Source organism: Aptenodytes patagonicus, chromosome 13, assembly GCF_965638725.1.
Source record: "Aptenodytes patagonicus chromosome 13, bAptPat1.pri.cur, whole genome shotgun sequence".
In the NCBI taxonomy this organism is placed as follows: Eukaryota; Metazoa; Chordata; class Aves; order Sphenisciformes; family Spheniscidae; genus Aptenodytes; species Aptenodytes patagonicus.
Genome location: NC_134961.1, coordinates 12,540,851 through 12,558,157, shown reverse-complemented (window position 1 = coordinate 12,558,157; position 17,307 = coordinate 12,540,851). Strand labels below are relative to the sequence as shown.

At 40.1% G+C, this 17,307-nt stretch overlaps 1 protein-coding gene across 1 annotated transcript in view; it reads left to right on the top strand.

Moving 5' to 3' along the window:
- OTOA (otoancorin) overlaps window positions 1-13,629 on the top strand; it is a 41,504-nt gene extending 27,875 nt beyond the window's left edge. Inside the window, exons 23-30 of the mRNA XM_076350852.1 lie at window positions 1,628-1,815; window positions 5,922-6,077; window positions 7,489-7,631; window positions 8,033-8,169; window positions 9,169-9,266; window positions 11,171-11,363; window positions 12,541-12,630; window positions 13,203-13,629. Of these exons, the coding sequence (XP_076206967.1) occupies window positions 1,628-1,815; window positions 5,922-6,077; window positions 7,489-7,631; window positions 8,033-8,169; window positions 9,169-9,266; window positions 11,171-11,363; window positions 12,541-12,608 (983 nt within the window). The 3' untranslated portion in view covers window positions 12,609-12,630; window positions 13,203-13,629. The remainder of the gene's footprint in view (window positions 1-1,627; window positions 1,816-5,921; window positions 6,078-7,488; window positions 7,632-8,032; window positions 8,170-9,168; window positions 9,267-11,170; window positions 11,364-12,540; window positions 12,631-13,202) is intronic.
- The last annotated feature ends 3,678 nt before the right edge of the window (window positions 13,630-17,307 follow it).

The following is a 17,307-nucleotide window of genomic DNA, read 5'->3' as shown; positions in this document are numbered from 1 at the left end:
TGCTTACCTCAAGCACTGAGATGTTATAATGTATTATATATATAATATGTCCTTCAACAAACTAAATGTGATTATATAGCAAAAGGAAGAGTGAAGTAGGATCAGATACAGGAAGCAAAGCCAGGAGTCTAATTAGGATTTCCCTCTGTAATCGTGCCAATGTATCTGGTGTGTTACAAATAATAAAATCAATGTTTTTTTCCAAGAACACAAAATATTAGGTTTTCATGACTTGGGGAAGGGAACTGCATTGTGTCTGGATGGGTAGTATTTACATGATAAAAGCTGACCTTTTGCAGCAGGGGAAAGTGAAACAATGCAGCTTCACAAGAGGGCGGTGTAAAGGGAGAGCAGAACATCAGCTGGTACAGTGGAAGCTGAACAACATTTTCGTTTGCTCAACAGATTCAATCTTTTCAGTGTTCTACCCACTACTGCAGCTTCCTTTGATTCAAATAAATCCCTCCTCTGCCTCCTTTCAAAGTACAAATCTACTTTGTACATCCTCGCTTTAATTTATTTAGCTGGGGGAGCTTAGCTCAGACACAGCATCTGTGAAATTCTTGCTTTTTACTGGTAATGACCGTATCTGAAGACATGTAGGGATTACTTGGTTTAGGTAATTATTTAATAAGGTTTTCCTAAATTAGTGACAGGAGAGAGAACAGTAAGCAACCACCTTAGGATTCTAATTTTTGCTTTCCATCAATATTAGAGGTAGATTATGCCAACAAAGACCAGGATTTGTTAAAACACACAATGGAAACTGTGTCATTTGATCATGCATAGGGCCAGAGCCTCACCGTAAATCACATTTTTAAATGGAGTTTGTCTGTCCAAACAGTTCTGTTCTAAGTGAACAGCCCTCTCTAGATCCTGACATTTTAACAACATGCTTGATGTAAAGAACGAGCACCGTGCTTGTCTGACACATCCAGCTTCTGTCTTCACCTTGTTTAAATGTCAGGCAAGTCTTATAAGACATACGCCTTTGTCAGGGTATTTCAGAGTAAAAGGACCTCTCATGTCTGTTACTTTCCTGTTGAGCTGGATTCACATCTGTGCTGTTTGAACGTGGAGAAGTTTATTCAGCTGCAACATTTTTTTGTGAACAATGACATAGCTATATGGAGACTTCCGCCGAGGTCATCCCAAAGATTTGCGTTTCATTCTTACTCAAGCAAGGCTCCCAGCGAATGGTGGTTTTACCTCAGAATAAGCCCTTGCCTGGGTTTTGATGCCTTCAGGGAATTAGTCTTGAAAGAAACTTACAAGATATTGGTTACTTTTATTGCACACATCCAGATTTTAGTTTTATTGTGGCATCCTATATTGTAACTGTTCTGAAATATATGTCTGCTCCTATTTTCTTTTCCAGCATGCACTGCCATTGGAGGACAAAGAATATAACATTTCTTGCAAGTTAGGCAAATTCTAGTTTTATATCCAGGATGTTAACAATGTAAATATTTAAAGAAATTATTTCATTGCAAGATAATTAATTTATTGATATCACATAAGCTGCAGTTAATTCATAGCCTGTCACCCTCTTAAATCTCTGTATTGCTTTGATTTCTTTTTTTCAGTCTCCTTGAAGAAAACTCTTGCTATTTGACTTTTTTTCCAGACTGCCTGGGAACCAGAGCTCCTTCTTCAGATGAAATTATTAAATTAGCAGAAGCAAATGTCTTTTGGTCAGTTCAGGAACTGAAATGCATGGATGCAGGGACTTTTGACAAAAATGTGGAACTTCTTGGGACTGTCTCAGGTTTTAACAACTCCCAGCTTATTGCCTTGAAGGAAAAAGCCAAGCAGGTAACTATCCTGTCTGTGAAGGAAAATTAAATCCATAATTTGATTTGCTTTTATTGACCTATGCAGTTCTAAAATAACTGTGCTATGGCAATATCACTACTGCTGCAAGAATATCTATTGTTTATTGGAAAAATAATGTAAGATGGTGATAGAAGACTATTGCCCTTGCTTTAGAGTCAACAGGCAAGTAGTTCTGAGCTATTGGCAGCTGAAAAACTTAATTGCTTTTACTTTTGAATTGCTTTTCAGTTGCTTCCTTCTCACTTTTCTTTCATAAATGAAAAATCAGCAAACAGTACTACAGGCTGTTGATTGGCCTGCTGAGAATTAAGCTCAGAGTGTTAAACTGTCTACATCAATGTTAAATATAGTTTACAGTGGTGTAAAACCAGACTGGCTGGAAGAGACTGTTATTAGCTGAACAAAGCTTGTTCTCCCACCTTCTTGTCACAGGCAGGGAAAAACCCATCAGTGGGAAATTTTAGGGAGGAAAAAAACCCACATGCATTTAGTCTGTCTTTACTAGGATGTTACTGGTGAGTGCAAGTTACGGAAACACAGAAGAGAGAAGACCTCTATCTTTGCTAGGCTGTAGATTCATGGAGAGGAACAGGGCTGTTAACCTCAGCTCTCATCACCGCTCCTGCAGCACCACTGGCACCTCTTGCTTTCAGAGTGCAGCAATGCAGCTCCTCAGAGAGGTCTCTGCCCTGGGCTCAGCCCATATGTGATGCCATGCTGCAGCAGCAGTACGGGAGGCCAGGACTAAAACTTCTGCCCGTCTAGCACTGCAGCGCAGGATCTGTGCTAGAGTACTCAGGGCAGAGTGCTGTGCTGGGTGCAGTTCAGCACGCTGTGTCTGGGGCAGAGCATCAGCAGGGTGTCTGGGCTCTGAGCAGCACTGCCTTGGCCAGCTGTGGGCTGGGAGAGAAGTCAGACCTTGCTCCATCCCTGTTGTCGGTGTTGCACTCCTCCCTGGGGGTGACCTCCTCTTGCTGCTTTGTGGTTGCCTGCACTGCCAGGGAACAGGTAGTGTCCCAAACATACTTCTGTTTCAGCAAGAAAAAGCCTTAGGGTGCAGTAAGACAAGTTGTTTTGGTTGCAGAAAACTCAGAGGTGAAGAGGTTACCATCCCCAGCCTATCTTCAGCTTCCCGGCACCAGCATCTGCTGGAGGTTATCTGCTCTCTGCTTCCATCTCTGCATGGCTAGCTACTCTGTAATCCCTTTCTGTCAAAATGATCCAACGTTTTAAAAGTCCTTTTTAGGCTCCATCAGATCATTCTGACAGAATGAGGTTAGGAAGCAGCTACAAGTGCAGTTGGCTGCAAGTAATACGCGTGCAGATGCTTGGAGATGAGAGGGCTGTGACCTCTGGAGGAAAGCAGGAGCAGGGGACAAGGTGGGCCTGGGCAGCATCTCCTTAAACCAGCAGCTGCAGCCAGAGTAGTGGAGCTGACCATGACTTTTGGGTAGATAAGGCCAACAGTGCAGTTTTTAGCAGTGAAGCTCAGCTTTTAAAACTCCTGAACTGCAGGTACTCGAAGAGAAGTGGCACTAACCAGATTTCCGAAAGCAGATGGTGACTCTGCAATTCTGTCTCTGCTGCCTTGTTGCAGTAGGACAACAGCCCACTGTATCAAATGCATTCTTCCCAAGACAGCTTCCCTGTGTCAGCACGGAGACATGTGGGTAGGAAAAGGGAAAAAAAAATATAATCCTAGAAGAAAATAAAAACAGTGCTCATCTGAGATAGCGAGAACTAAAATATTTTACAGCAGTGCAACATAATGGTATACTTACAGAGTGATATCTGTTGTGGAGAAATTGCCAACAAGGTTAATACACTCATATCCCAGCTATATTCAATTCAAAGATACACAGATCTGTAGTGCACTGAATGAAAGTATATTCTGTCTGTGTGAGTGTTTGTAAGACAGGTTGCTGCTAGACAAAGACAGACTTCCTATATATTAATTTGCAAAATGCAACGTGGTGTTGCACTGAACGTGAAGCATGAGAAATCAGACAGTACAGGCAAAGCTCTTTGAAATTATGTGCATAAGATGCTGTTATGTTGTTAACTAAAGGGCATCTTTGATTAAAGGTTTGATTAAGCCGGCTTTAATTTCTCCTAAATTGATTGATTTCCCCTAAAAGAAACTGCATACTACTCATGGTCCCAAACTAATTCAGAAAGTCTGGTTATCAGATTGTGTCTTAATGAAAGTAAGAAGCTTAGCTCACTTGTGAGTGGAAGGTCTCCAAGCTCTGCGATAGTAACAGATGTATGGATCTGTAGTCTCTAGGTGAATGAGGACAAAGGAGTGTTTCAGTTTCACGTGTTGTGTTATTTATATCATTATGTCTGAGATTTCATCCAGCACTGTCAGATAATACTGTTTATGAAGTACTTCAAATTCTGTAGTTCATGACCTAGATCAGGAAATAGACACATGACATTTTTAGCTGCATATGTTTCCTGTATCTCTTAAGCTAGACAATTAAGAGCTTTAAAATTGGGCTAATGCTTTTTACTATCTATTTACTTTGGAAAAGATTAAAATTTCCCAGGCTTAGACCCTTTTTCTGTTTCTTTATGACATCGTAAAACCAACATAAAAGATCTGGTGGAAACTCAGTCAGGAGGTACAGGTCCAGCAAAGCATCTCTTAAACAAATCCTTAACCCGAGGGTCATAGTTGAGAAAAGCACCTCGGCAGTCCTGAGGCTGTTCTGTGTTGGATATGCACGTTGGTATGAACAGCAGATAGTCTGCAACTCTGTGTAAGGAGTATCTTATTCCAGAGATCTGGCCCTTTTTCTTTATTTTATGCAGGTTGTACAGCTTCATGTGTATCTGAAGGTGCAAACACTATTTAGTAGGCAACTGCAGAGATATTCCTTCAGCAAGTCCTTACTAGTTTTGACCTTTCTAATTTTTTGAACAAAAGTTAAATTGTAGCTATCCTGAAAATGGAATGAATATTTCCATGAATAGGACAGCACGAACGATCAACTTAGCCCAGGACTGGGCTTTTAGTTTTATTTTTCTGTGTGGAGTTAGCAGCACAGCGTACTAGAATGTCCTAGAAAACTGTCGTGTATTGGCTGACATAAAGCAAAGTTGCTGGAGTACATGAGACCTTTAAAGGGACCTTTTTTTTTTTTTTTTAATGTATGCCTGTCCTGTTCAAGTCACCTCCTGCAGCCAAAACCCAGTGTCTTTTTTCTGTAAAGACAGTTGGCCACATCCTGAGAGATACTGACGACTGACTACTGTCTTCTATCATTTCCAAGTAACTGTAATTGACAGTTCTAGCCTCTGCAAATTCAGCTCTTGATAGACTTTCATTATTCCTTATTCAGGCAGACCTTTTCCTGAAATCAAAATTTTCTTAGGGCTGATCTGTGACAGCTTTTGAATCACTGTAACTATATCACAGGTAAAGCTAAAAGCAGTGGAATTTGTCAGTTTAAATACATTGGTACTGGTTTAGAAGAGCTCCTGCTTATTTCTTTGTTTTTACAGAGCTTTGCAGATTTAACTGTACCTGTACAAACACATTTAAATGGTTTTTTTTAATATCGTATGCACACAAACTAGAAATCAGAACTTTAGGAATTGGCTATTTGTCTGTATTACCCGATTCTCTACTTTGATTTCTGCTTTCCTTGCCAATGACTGAGCCAGAATGACTGGTCACAAAAGCAATTTAAAGTCACTCCACTGGAGCGATTGCAGTTGGTGTAGAACCCTGGGTAGTCCAGGTGCTGCTTTCACGGTAGCGGTGCAACAGTGTGGATCTCAGCACAGACTTGCATTTTTATTGGTTTTAGTGGTACTTGCTCCTTCAGCAACACTTCCAGCAGTCCCTGCACTGACTTATCAACAAGCTCAAGCTGTACAAATTGCAGCATTTTTAGATAAACTAACCATTATGAGTGTAGAACCTCGAAATCCTTCACAATACCTAAGCTCTGCCTTTTGTGTGCAAAGAGGCATACTTTGGGTACTGGGACTTCTAAAACCAAGGGGTTTGAGAATGGTGTATACAGAGGAAGATTCATAATGATCTAACAGATGTTAATGAATCTCTTCTAAAGGTTTGGGGATCGCTGCCAGACTGGAAGAGTTATCATATTGTTTCCCTGGGCCGCATTGCTCTGGCACTCACCGAACATGAAATTGAAGAGCTGGATTTGCATTCTATCGACACCATTTCTGTACTTAGTCAGCAAACAGAATGGACTCTTACCCAGGTAGGTATGTTATTGAATGTACTCCTGGTGAAAGGCTCTGGATTCATGCCCTTTGGGACTGAAGTCCTGGAATTGCCTAGGAAACAGATACAGCAATCCACGCTACTCCCTGCTGCTTTTCTGCAGCTCTGACCCCAGTGAAAGTGGTCAGGTAGGTCAGCACTGATGTCTGCCTGGCTGCTGGCTTCCCTGGTGAGATGGCCAAGAGGACATCAATCAATATTAGTTGTGGTCATGACGAGTGTATTCTTTAGCACTTGCCCACTAAGTAGTAGAAAGAGGTCAGCCCCTCCTCTCACACTGACCCCATAATAGACACCGCTGCTAGGAGATATTAGCCCTTCCTAACTAAGAGTAATCACTGAAGAGGTAGTGTGCCCTGACCAACCCCAGCAGCCATTGCCTTAGAAGCCTAAGTTATTAGCAGATATGCTCCTCTCATCTTCCTTTCCTTGAATAACTTCTAGTTATGCCAGTGGGACTTTCATAATAAGAGTTAAAAGCCTTTATTTGTATATGCAATTGGCAGCATACTTCTGACTGTGTGACCCACACCATCAGGGCTCCTTGATTGCACAGATGCTGGCATGGTTGCAGCCAGCTTTGGCAGAATATCACAAATCTGGTTAATAGATCCTTGTTCTGAAGAGCACTACCAGAAGGAAGCACTTGGGAGGATTTTATACAATACTAGGCTTTTGAGGTTTCCTGCTGTCAGTAAGAATAGCTAGTTAAAAGAGATTCATCCTGCCTAACTTCAGTTGTCTAAAAGTTAGACAGCTAATTTAAGCTAGTCATTTGAGGCTCAGCATTGTGGATGGATTAGGAAATCTTGGAAGATGCTTGTTTCTTTCACTGACTTTGGAAGATGCCTTGGTGACAGGCTTAAGCTAGACACGCAATTTTTAAGTGGTTAGTTTAGAATGAGCACCATCCTAAATGACTTAGGCTTGCAAAGGCATTTTGGTACCAATTCATGTCTGAAAATTAATCCTAAACACAGGTTGCCACCTATATATGACACTTAAATAAGACAAGACAACCTGAGTATTAGAAAACTAAAAATTTCATATTGATCCCTTGAGTAATTGAATTGGGCAGTTCTGCTAAGCGCTTCAACGCCCGTTTCTTCTGGTGAAGTGTTTCCTTGTGACCCAGCAGAAGAGGTACAGAGTGCTTTCAACTCACTTGCACTTGGGAAGTGGTTGTGTAACAGTGCCCTTGTTTAAGTGTCACATGTAGGTGGTGACAGTGCTCCTCCTGAAGGCCATGGCAAAACTCCAATTAATTACACTGGGGAGGCTCAGGATTATATATGGTCCATAGCTTCTGGTAAGATTTTGAGCTTCTAGTAATAAAACCTTCAGTTATGTTTACTCTGTTCATGCATGATATCTTACTGCTTTTGTAGGCAAGATCTATTTTGCAAGGTTTTCTAGAAGACTCTGGCCAGACGATCAGTACACTGAAAAGCTTTGATTTAGTTGGATTAGGAGCTATTCTCTGTGCTCTGAACTCCACAGAGATCATGTCCATAAGGACTGCTGAATTCAGGTACTGCATTTGATACTTAATGAAATATTTCTTAGTATCTCTATTGATAAAATTTATTGTGTAATTTGTTTTCCTTCAAGATTTCCAGAGCCAAAAGGACACTTTTTTACATTTTAAATGCTTTTAGAAAGGCAATAACTGTTATGGAAGGCATACACTAGTTGTTTAAAATATATTCTACTTTAGATTTCCTCTGCCATTTATATTCCACCATTTAGGTATTGCATTGAGAAACTCAGTTTTTTGCTCAAAGCATTAAACATTTGTATGCAATTTGTGTGCATAGATTTTAACTTGAAAATGGGTTTACAGTCTTCTTACAGCAGACTAAGTATATTCCAGGCATCTTTAGTATTGCATGTAATTGCAGCATGTAACGTTAACCTTATTGTCTTTTGCAGTGCTGCTGTTGCAAGGATTGGGCTGTTGTTCTGTAGCACCCCTGTTCTGAGACAATTTAAGAAGATGACAGAATCTGTATTTAGTACTGCTACCAGCTGGAACGGCTCTATTTTACAGGAGATTGGTACTATAGCAGGTAACAAAATTCAGACTTCAGATGGTGATGGTTCTGAAGCATTGTTATTAAGCAGTAAGAGACAGATTCATGTAGCAGTGCATTTTTCTAGACTGGCAAAAGACATTTCTTCCAGAGGGGAGTCACCTGCAGGAATGGACATCCAGCAATTTCATTAGCACTAAGGAAAAGTCATGGTATTCTCCATAAGTTTCTCTGAATCTGCTCAAACCAACTTTGGGGAGCACCGCCTGAAGTCATTCGGGTCCTGTAAGTTGGAAAGAGTAAGTCAAGGAGGGCAAAACCAACCAGGATTTCAGACCCAGTCGCTATTTGTGAACCGTGCTGCTACAAGAGTGGCTGTATTGGGTCAGAGCAGTGCTCTAGCTGACTGAGCATCCTGCCTCCAACAGTGGAAAGAATGGGCTGCCCAGGAAAGAGCGAAAGAGCAGGGTTAGCCTGGAGTGGTACTTCTCCAGAGTGCTCTCACAGCCTCGGAGACTTCCTGAGCCAGAGGTCACACACAAACTTGTTCATGGATTTTTTTCCCTGTGATCGTTTAACTGCACGTTGAACTCTCATAAATTTTAGTATCCCCAATGCCTGCGGCAATGATTCCACACTGTAAGTACCTAATGGGTGAAGAAGTAACTAAGTAACTCCCATTGCATGCTTATGCTCCCTAATCTTGCATCAGAAGAGGCTGCGAACAAGCATTCCCTAATAATGCTGCTTTTGATTTTATTGATTTCTATCATTGTCTCTTTTGTCTCTTTTCCAAGCTAAAGTAACTCAGGTAGAGTACATTCCATACCAATGGTTAAGGTCAGATGATTTGTAATGTTGGAACATAATGAAAGAAACAAACCAAAAAAAGAACCAGTATCTCTCTCCATAACGCACTAAGTAAATAATTTATTGGATATTTTGTATAAATGCTTAAAATTTGTATTAGCCTAAAAACAAATCTAGTAAAAAGAATATTAACTGAGTTCTGTTCCTATTGTTGTTTTTTTTTAGGTGGTTTGAATGAGGATGAATTAAAAGCTTTTGATAAAAACTTGATGCCATATTTCCAGCCAATAGCAATAAGACATATGCCTCCTGAAATTTTCCAAGTAAGAGTTCAATTACTGAAGAAGTAACCAAATTTCTATCGTTTTTACTCTAGTATAAATAAACTGCAGCACTGATTTATAGTTCAGTTTTGCATTTCAGAAAGAATTTTTCTATGGTGTGTTAAGTGAGAGGCATTCACGAGTCTGAAACATTAACTTTCAGCTATATCATCTGTATTTGTGATGCCCATAAAATATACTAGACAAGCTTTATTTATTCTTCAGAATGTGTCCCAAGAACAAAGCAAAGATCTAGTGTCAGAAAGCAGGGAATGGACTCTCTTTCTTCCAACACTGTATTCAGATCTGAGTTTTCTTCTCTGTTTATTAACATTTGCAAGGATGCTATCACAGCTAAAATTTCTCTGCTGACTATGTAAGGGCTTATTTATTATCCTAAAATCTGGCAGCATTCTCCTGAGTTAGCTCTGAAAAACAGATTGTACAGGCAAATATGGATCAGAAAGGAATTATATCTAATTACAGCAGCTCTGAACGTGGACCAGAAATTAGAACATGGATCTTGAGCTCATTGCCCCGGACTTTATTTGACTTAGTGACAAGATTAATATTCTGCCTAGGCTGGTCTCTTTCAGATGCTCAGGCAAGCAATGTACTTATGGACAGATGAGCTAAACAGATAGTTAACTGTGTCAGCTTCCATAAAAGAGAAAAACTCCTTGAACACTAACTGTTCTGCACAGTACCATTGACAGTTTAGATAAGCCTGAAAGGTCCTTAGTGAAACTATTTCTTTGAAAAACAGGCAAAACGGAAGATCTATGGCATCTTGTAGAATTTCTTTCAAATAGCATACATTTTTGTTAGCAATAATAGTAATGATACTACAAAATGTGCTTAACAAATAACAGGCACCTTCTTGGAAGAGTTTTCTGTATTTGAAAGATTCAAAGCAGATTTTGTTTTTACACAGGTTTTTTATATCTTCATTTTATGGCTGTATACATTATTCAGATTTTGATTTATGAAAAATTACATTGTATTATGAACTTAATTGAGTTAAGAAGAGGCTCAATTCAAAATTTCTGAACCTGTAGGTATTTACATGAGTTTACTCGGTTTAAAAGAGCACGCCATTTGGTAGACAAAGAAAAATCAGGAAGGGTTTGCTCCATTGTCTGACTTACTTGGAAGGGGAATTAGTCTTTCTAAAGTAGAACCTGGATGCAGGATTGTTGCAGCAAAGAAGGCTTGTTGTGTAGGAGGGCTAAAATTCTTGTGACTGCAGAATGTTAACTAGAATCAAAGCAATCCAGCATGCCCAATACATGCAGGCTTTACAAACTAGTTAATTGCTATGTGATATAAGATAATTACTGTAAGATTATGATTACCATGTTTCATTTTTAAACACAAGTTTTAATATGACCAAACTTGGAAGATTTTCAAGCTAAAAGAGAAAAATGAATAATGAGTTTAAAGCATGGGGTTTTTTCATCTCATTGCTCTACTGCCAACTCTAATCAAAGGTCATATGTAGGTTCAAGTGAGGTTTCTTGGGAGCAGATGTAAGAAGAAATAAATGAAAACACAAGAGGATGCACAATGTCATCAGTCTTTGAACAAATCAGAAAAGAAGCGGCTGGAAAATTAAACTCCAGCAATATACTGAAGAAGTGTCCAATACAGTGTTAGCATAGAAAGGTTCTCAAGCTGTCACACCCTAGCAGCAAAGAGAAAGGTGAAAGATAGATGAGCGGTCAGCGAAGTAAATGAATGCAGAGGATTTTTTTTTTAAGCTCTATTGAGCTCTTTTATAGCAACACAATGTTAAAGGCTACTTCCCCTCATTCCAAATGCAAGACAGTACTGACTTCTGATTCCTTACTTGCCTTATATAATTGACAGCCTAAACCAATTTTTCTGGCTTTTATTCCTCCCAGACATTGTCCCCAGAACAAATAGCAAACCTGGGCCCTGAAAATGCCGCCATGGTTACCAGATTGCAGCGTGAGCATCTGAATGCTTCGCAGCTCCAGAGCCTTCACCTGGCGCTGGACGGAGCGAGGACAAGCACCCCAGAGACACAAAACAGTGCAAGCACTACCCAGGCGGTGCAAACCCCAGCTCCAAGTGGTGAGTAGAGTCACTCCTCCCTCCTCCTACTTAGAGGGCAAGGACACACACACCAGTGGGGTGTGCAGTCTTGCAACACCCACCAGGATCAGACCTGTATTTTGAAGGTGGGTTACAGTGAATTTTCTAATCGACTTTTTAACTCATGCCTCAAATCACATGCCTGACCATGACCATCCCGACAAACAGCAAGGATGTTGTTGGATTTACCCACAGCAAGAGATAACGTTGTCAGATGGCATTAGCAGCTATATGCCACTAGTAGCATTACACTATGCTAAGCACTAGCTTGTGTAAAATGTAGTCTGAAACAGTGAGCTTTTCCCTCTCCTTTCCCGTATTCTTTGCCTAAATTTAAGGCAGGGCCCTCCATCTCTGGACCTTTAGATCACAGCCTTTATCTGCAGCAGAACCTTGTTTGCAGAGCTGTCAGTGGGAAAGGAGGTAGCACTGGGGTGGATTAGTGTCTTTATCCAGACTGTAGGACCCCTTGAACAGTTTTTCCTGCTGTTCCCATCCTATTTGGAATTAAAGCCTAGTAGTACCTATGCTTCAGTGGTTCAACATTTTACTTCTCCAAATTGCAGTTTATTCTGGGCAATTTATGCTTGCAAGTTTGTTAATGTACGTTTTACGAGTGAGAGTTTATACATAGTCAAGCCAACGTTGAGAACTTATCCCTATCAGACAGCAAATATTGTTGCTTCCAGTGACACCAGCGAGACACAAGCTGTTGAAGAAGAGAGAGGGATGTTGAGGTGCTAAAATAGGAGTAAGGGGGACTAAATTGCTATGATGCCCTTGCTGGAATTAGAGCAGACCTTCCCAGAAGCACCTGAGCGGTGCTGTCAGCCCAGCTCCCTCATGCGGGTGACCTGTTCCCTCTGTAGATATGCCAAAGGGAGGAGTTTTCTGGGTAAAGATCACCTGAGTTCTTGAGCTTCTTGTTCATTATTTCTATCTCTAGTGAGTACGACCCCTATGAAATGCTTCTCTTCAGAGCTGTGTATGTTAAACTGGAAGTGACCATTCTGACTGGTGTCGTCTTTTGAGCCGCTGAATGTAATTAGGATTCAAATCTTGGCATTTGCTGCACCTCTTTGGGGTGTTGTAGATAAGACTGTACTAGACCTGAACTATATCGTGACACTAAGACATAATGCTATCTGCTTTTCAGGTGCTCCTTGTTTGAGTGGCTTGGGCATCTGGTTGTGTGCTGTGTTTACACTGCACCTGCCTTTCTGAATCCACAATTGTTAAGTTTGAGGTAAGTTATATTTTCAGTAAGAGGTAGCTTTATAACAGAAACATAGTTCACCTGTAACAGTGAACAACACAGGGTGAAGGGCTGTGGGACCCCCTTCCTGCTTTGAATACAGAGGTAACAATTTCTGAATAATATTTCTGTATTACAAAGGTGTCTTGTACCTCTGTTAGACTATTTTAGAATCCAATCAAGGGGAAAGCACTTTATCTTATCTTTACTGTAAAGCCAACCTTAACAAAAGTATATTTAAAATTCCATGTAACACCAATCCATTACTGCATTGTTATTTGGAACGTGTTGTTGGTATTAATCTGTATTTTCCCTGTTCCTGTCTATTGATAAGATTTTATTCCACAACCACTTTGATAATCCCCAGTTAAAAGAATGTTGCCATTAACTTTCATTGGATTTTACAATTTTGACAGGCTAAAATTTAATGAGAGCACTGGTGGGCTTAAGATATAAATTCCAATTAAGCAAACTAAATGCTTAAGTGTTCTACTTAGTCTTTTAGACAGCAAATCAAGGCATGTCAAAAGACTTAGTATTTTTCTTTGCTTTTTGATTTTCAGTGTCCCAGAGCTTACAAAGGAGATGCTAGAGATAAAGAGTTGCAGCTCAGCATGAGTAGTAGAATCAAGGGGCTCTGAGATGCCTGGATGCAAAGTGGTTAATTTCTTAAAAGCAACAACTTCATCTGCCATCATGATGTGAAGTATCCCCTTTCCCTACCTTTACCATTAACAAGTAACACAGGATCCCTCCAAATACTTCAGACAGATTTCAAAACTGGAAATGGCTTATCTGTTTCATGAGAAAATCACTGAAAGATATGCTTACGTGTTAGGGAGGAGCCTGAATGACCTAGGGGACAGGTAGCAGGTGACCGTTATTTGGAGGCTGATATATTGTACCCAGTGCTTTTTACATTGGCTAATTTGGTCACGCTATTGTATCCATCTATTGGGTTTTCTTCTTATACTTTGAGCGTACATTCCTCCGGACAGAGGCTATCCTTCTGTGTGACGTAGTAGAAACCATACTAAAAGTTACTGCTGTTGGAATAAAATAACTTCATCTCTGGGCTGCTGGTTTAAATCCTGCTCAGATAAGAAGTGATGATGTGTTCTTATAATTTAAGCACCTGTATGAAATGTAGTTCCCCATGCTGTATGCATTCACCACAGAGCTGTTGACACAGAGGGCATTGGCAATACTTTTAGTATTTCATGTGACAAAATGCACCATGGAAACCTGCTTATGTTCATCACGAGATAGTCCCTTCGCTTCAGGCAGGGTTGAAGTGTACACCTGGGAATAGTAAGGGAAAACTGTTCACTGGGTTTACATACTACTAGGACAGTCAATCCAGTACATTCCACAAGCTCTATAATAACGAATTTCTCATAATTATAAACTACAAATATTTTCGCGTGTTTTATCAACATATGGCTTACGTGTCTAATGTTTTTCATGCCACGCCTCAGTATTTTAAACAATGGAAAAACAGATATATTAAAAACCCTCCGCATGTGAACATACATTTTGATGTCATTCAACATGATTTCACGCCAAGAATGCATGGTACAGTTTTGCATTTTGCCATTGCAAGGTCTTTATCTTTTCTAGACTAAAAAAGGCAGTGCATAGACTTAAAAGTTTAGCTTTGTCATTTAGGGCTGTACTGTAGTAAATACCTTTCAAACTTTTATTTGTATTTCTTTATGGCAAACATTACATCTAGCTTCTCAGCACTGAAAGCAGAATTGAAATTTTGCTACAGGTGGGGAAGCAATAGGAGTGGGGCTGAGAGGGAGAGCTGGAGGGAAGAGGCTTGCTGCTTTTGCTGCTGCTGGGGGAAGGGTGAGCGTTAGCTGTTGCTGCTGTTGGGAATAACAGCTCCCACCACAGTCCCATATATTCTGTAATTCCTGCAGCAGCAGGAGCCAACCTGATTTTCAGGGCTTTGTTATTGGCAAAGTAGGCAGTGTGAGCATGGCCGTTTTTCACCCCCTCCTGTTCCCTCTCCCCCTTTAGCAATCTGCTGCTCTAGGAACTGCCTTTGCCTATAACTAACCCTGGCAAGTGTGACATGATGTTACAGATAATACTACATGCTTTAGTTTTGCATTTTATGAGCAAAGAACTACTATTGCTGCAAACTGCCTTGCACCTTTTTCTCTAATGTTAACGATAAAATTCCAGCTTTTCCCACTGTGTTTCCTTTTCTGCATGTGAACAGTAGATTGCAACGTCTATTCAAATAGAAAAAAAATTGTTTTATCAATCCCAGCAAATACATGCAAATGCCCACTAAAACCAAAAAATGCTTCAATGGATCAAATACATTATAAAGATTTATCTGTTTTTTCACATTAAAAAGTTCTGCCTCATTTAGATGTGAAAGTACTAAAAGGTTGTTTGATTTCTAGAAATTGCCTGACTTGAATTCTGTGTGCACTTCAGTGAAGATGCAGAAGAATATTTTCATAGTCAAGATGACAGTCAGAGTTTCCAGTTCAGTTGTTTAAGTCAGATACGTGACTTAGCTATACCAAGCACTTCAAAAATCTATATGAGCTGAAAATGATCTTCTTCTGTCAATGTACCTGGGAGTGATTCCACCTGCAATTATGTGAGTCAGAGTTTAGCTTTTAATTGGAGCAGGAGCGAGCTCTTTGTTTTGTGCCATCTGTGCTGTAATTTCTTTCAAGCACAAGTGCTTTTAAATAGCTGAACTCCTTGATTATTTATTTATTTTATTAAATTAATAATTATGTTAACTTTGGCATTGCATTTACATTTGGTCAAAGACATATCTATTTCTTACAAGAGCAGTGTAGGAAGGGTAAATGTGGAGCACCCACTTAATGTACTTATTTCATGGCAAGATTACAAATCCTATTTCGTTCGTAAGATGGTGTGAGCACCTTGGATGGTGAGTATTGTAGAAGAGCAATTTTACTTTTGCCAGTGTACCTCTTGTAAAGGTCACCGACAGAAAAACGCATTCTACAAAAACTGTGATTCATGAGACATCTCCCTCAAAACTGTTGAAACTGAATTTCTGTTGGAAGAATAGATGGAAAGGAGAGAAAGAGATGGAGAGCGCTAGTATGCATGGTGTGTAATCTGCTATCCATTCACAATCTGACACACTTCCATTGCTAAGAGGAAACTGAAACATGTACACTTTCCTTCTTACTCCTGTGAAACAAACCACAGAACCCCTTAATGCAGGCATCCATGCCATAGGATACTGCTAGTCATATGGATCTGTCCCCTGTACATATGTATATTACATACAAAATGCACATGATCACTTTCACTGGAATGCATTCATGGGAAAAATGTCTCGGTCCCTCTCTTTTCACACCATCAAGAGTTTAGAGAAGAACATACTACAGAGAAATGTTGTATAAAGATTTCTTTGATCCTTAAAGAAATGTTGCTGTTTGTTGTAGAAGTGGGTAACATTTGTTTAAACCAAGCTTAATTTTTCCTATATCCTTTTAGTTCTAACATTTACATTTGAGAATGAAAAAAAAATCAGATTAATGCATAAATCTGCTGTTGAATATGTATCATGACAATCATTTTCTTATCCGCATATTGTGAGAATTGCAGCTCTCCTCTCCGCTTGTGACTACTCTGATGGTTGCTAGGCACTGCCGTACATACTGCAGGATATACATCCGACTGTTGACAGTCTGACATAACTCTGGTGTCAGCCTAGCTCTTCTGAGTGTTGTGAACCATGTGACAGGTGGTCCTGTCCAGCAGTGTGTACAAGGAGGTATTTCATTTAATTCATTTGATTGGACGTAGGATTCTTAAGGGGTTAACAGATGGGAAGAAATACTTTATTGGCTTATTATTTCAGGGCCTGACACCTTTATATTCAGAATAGTGTTTAGAAAAGAGAAAGGGGCTACTAGTTCTGGATCACTGACGGAGAAAATATCCCTACCACCTGGTACTGAGGAAATGCCACATTTCTGGTATCTTTAAATCCCTGAGGATAAGAAAACAACTACCCATCCACAGTGTCTGAAAACTGTCCCTGTAAAGCTGGCATTATGGCTGTTGTCAGGTTTTGTACAGTACATGGAATGTTTGACTCCCAGTGGTCTCAATCTGTCACATCAGAGCTAACCAACTTCTATCAGTGTGAGGCTCTAAAGATAGCACTTTAAAAAAAAAAATGGCATCCTTCTTTAAAATTAAAGTTAAGAAGCCCTTTATGTCTCTGTATAATCTGCTCAAATACTCCAGAGGCAATTACGTACTGCATTATGGCAGATTTAGCTTATCACTTGACTGCTGTGCCTATCTTTGGATCATCACCACCTGATTTATTTTCCCATAACATAGATTGCAGTCCCATCATACTAGACCGGGACCTTGTTAGAGTCCCATTTTCTGCCCACGTTGAAGCAGATGTGAGACGTGCCTCCCAGGTGTGCCAGCCAAACGCACCTGAGGTTATGGAGAGGTCAGACTAACTCAAATGACACTCACAAATAAGCAAGGAATCAAATTGTCGCCTGGAATGTGTCACTTGAGCAGGTAATCCCGTAACATTGGCCATAGTGCACTTGCTGGTATTCTAGCTCTTCCTGCGTTGTGGGTATGGATACCACATGCTGCTTCCGAGTGTATACGCAGCCAATTAGG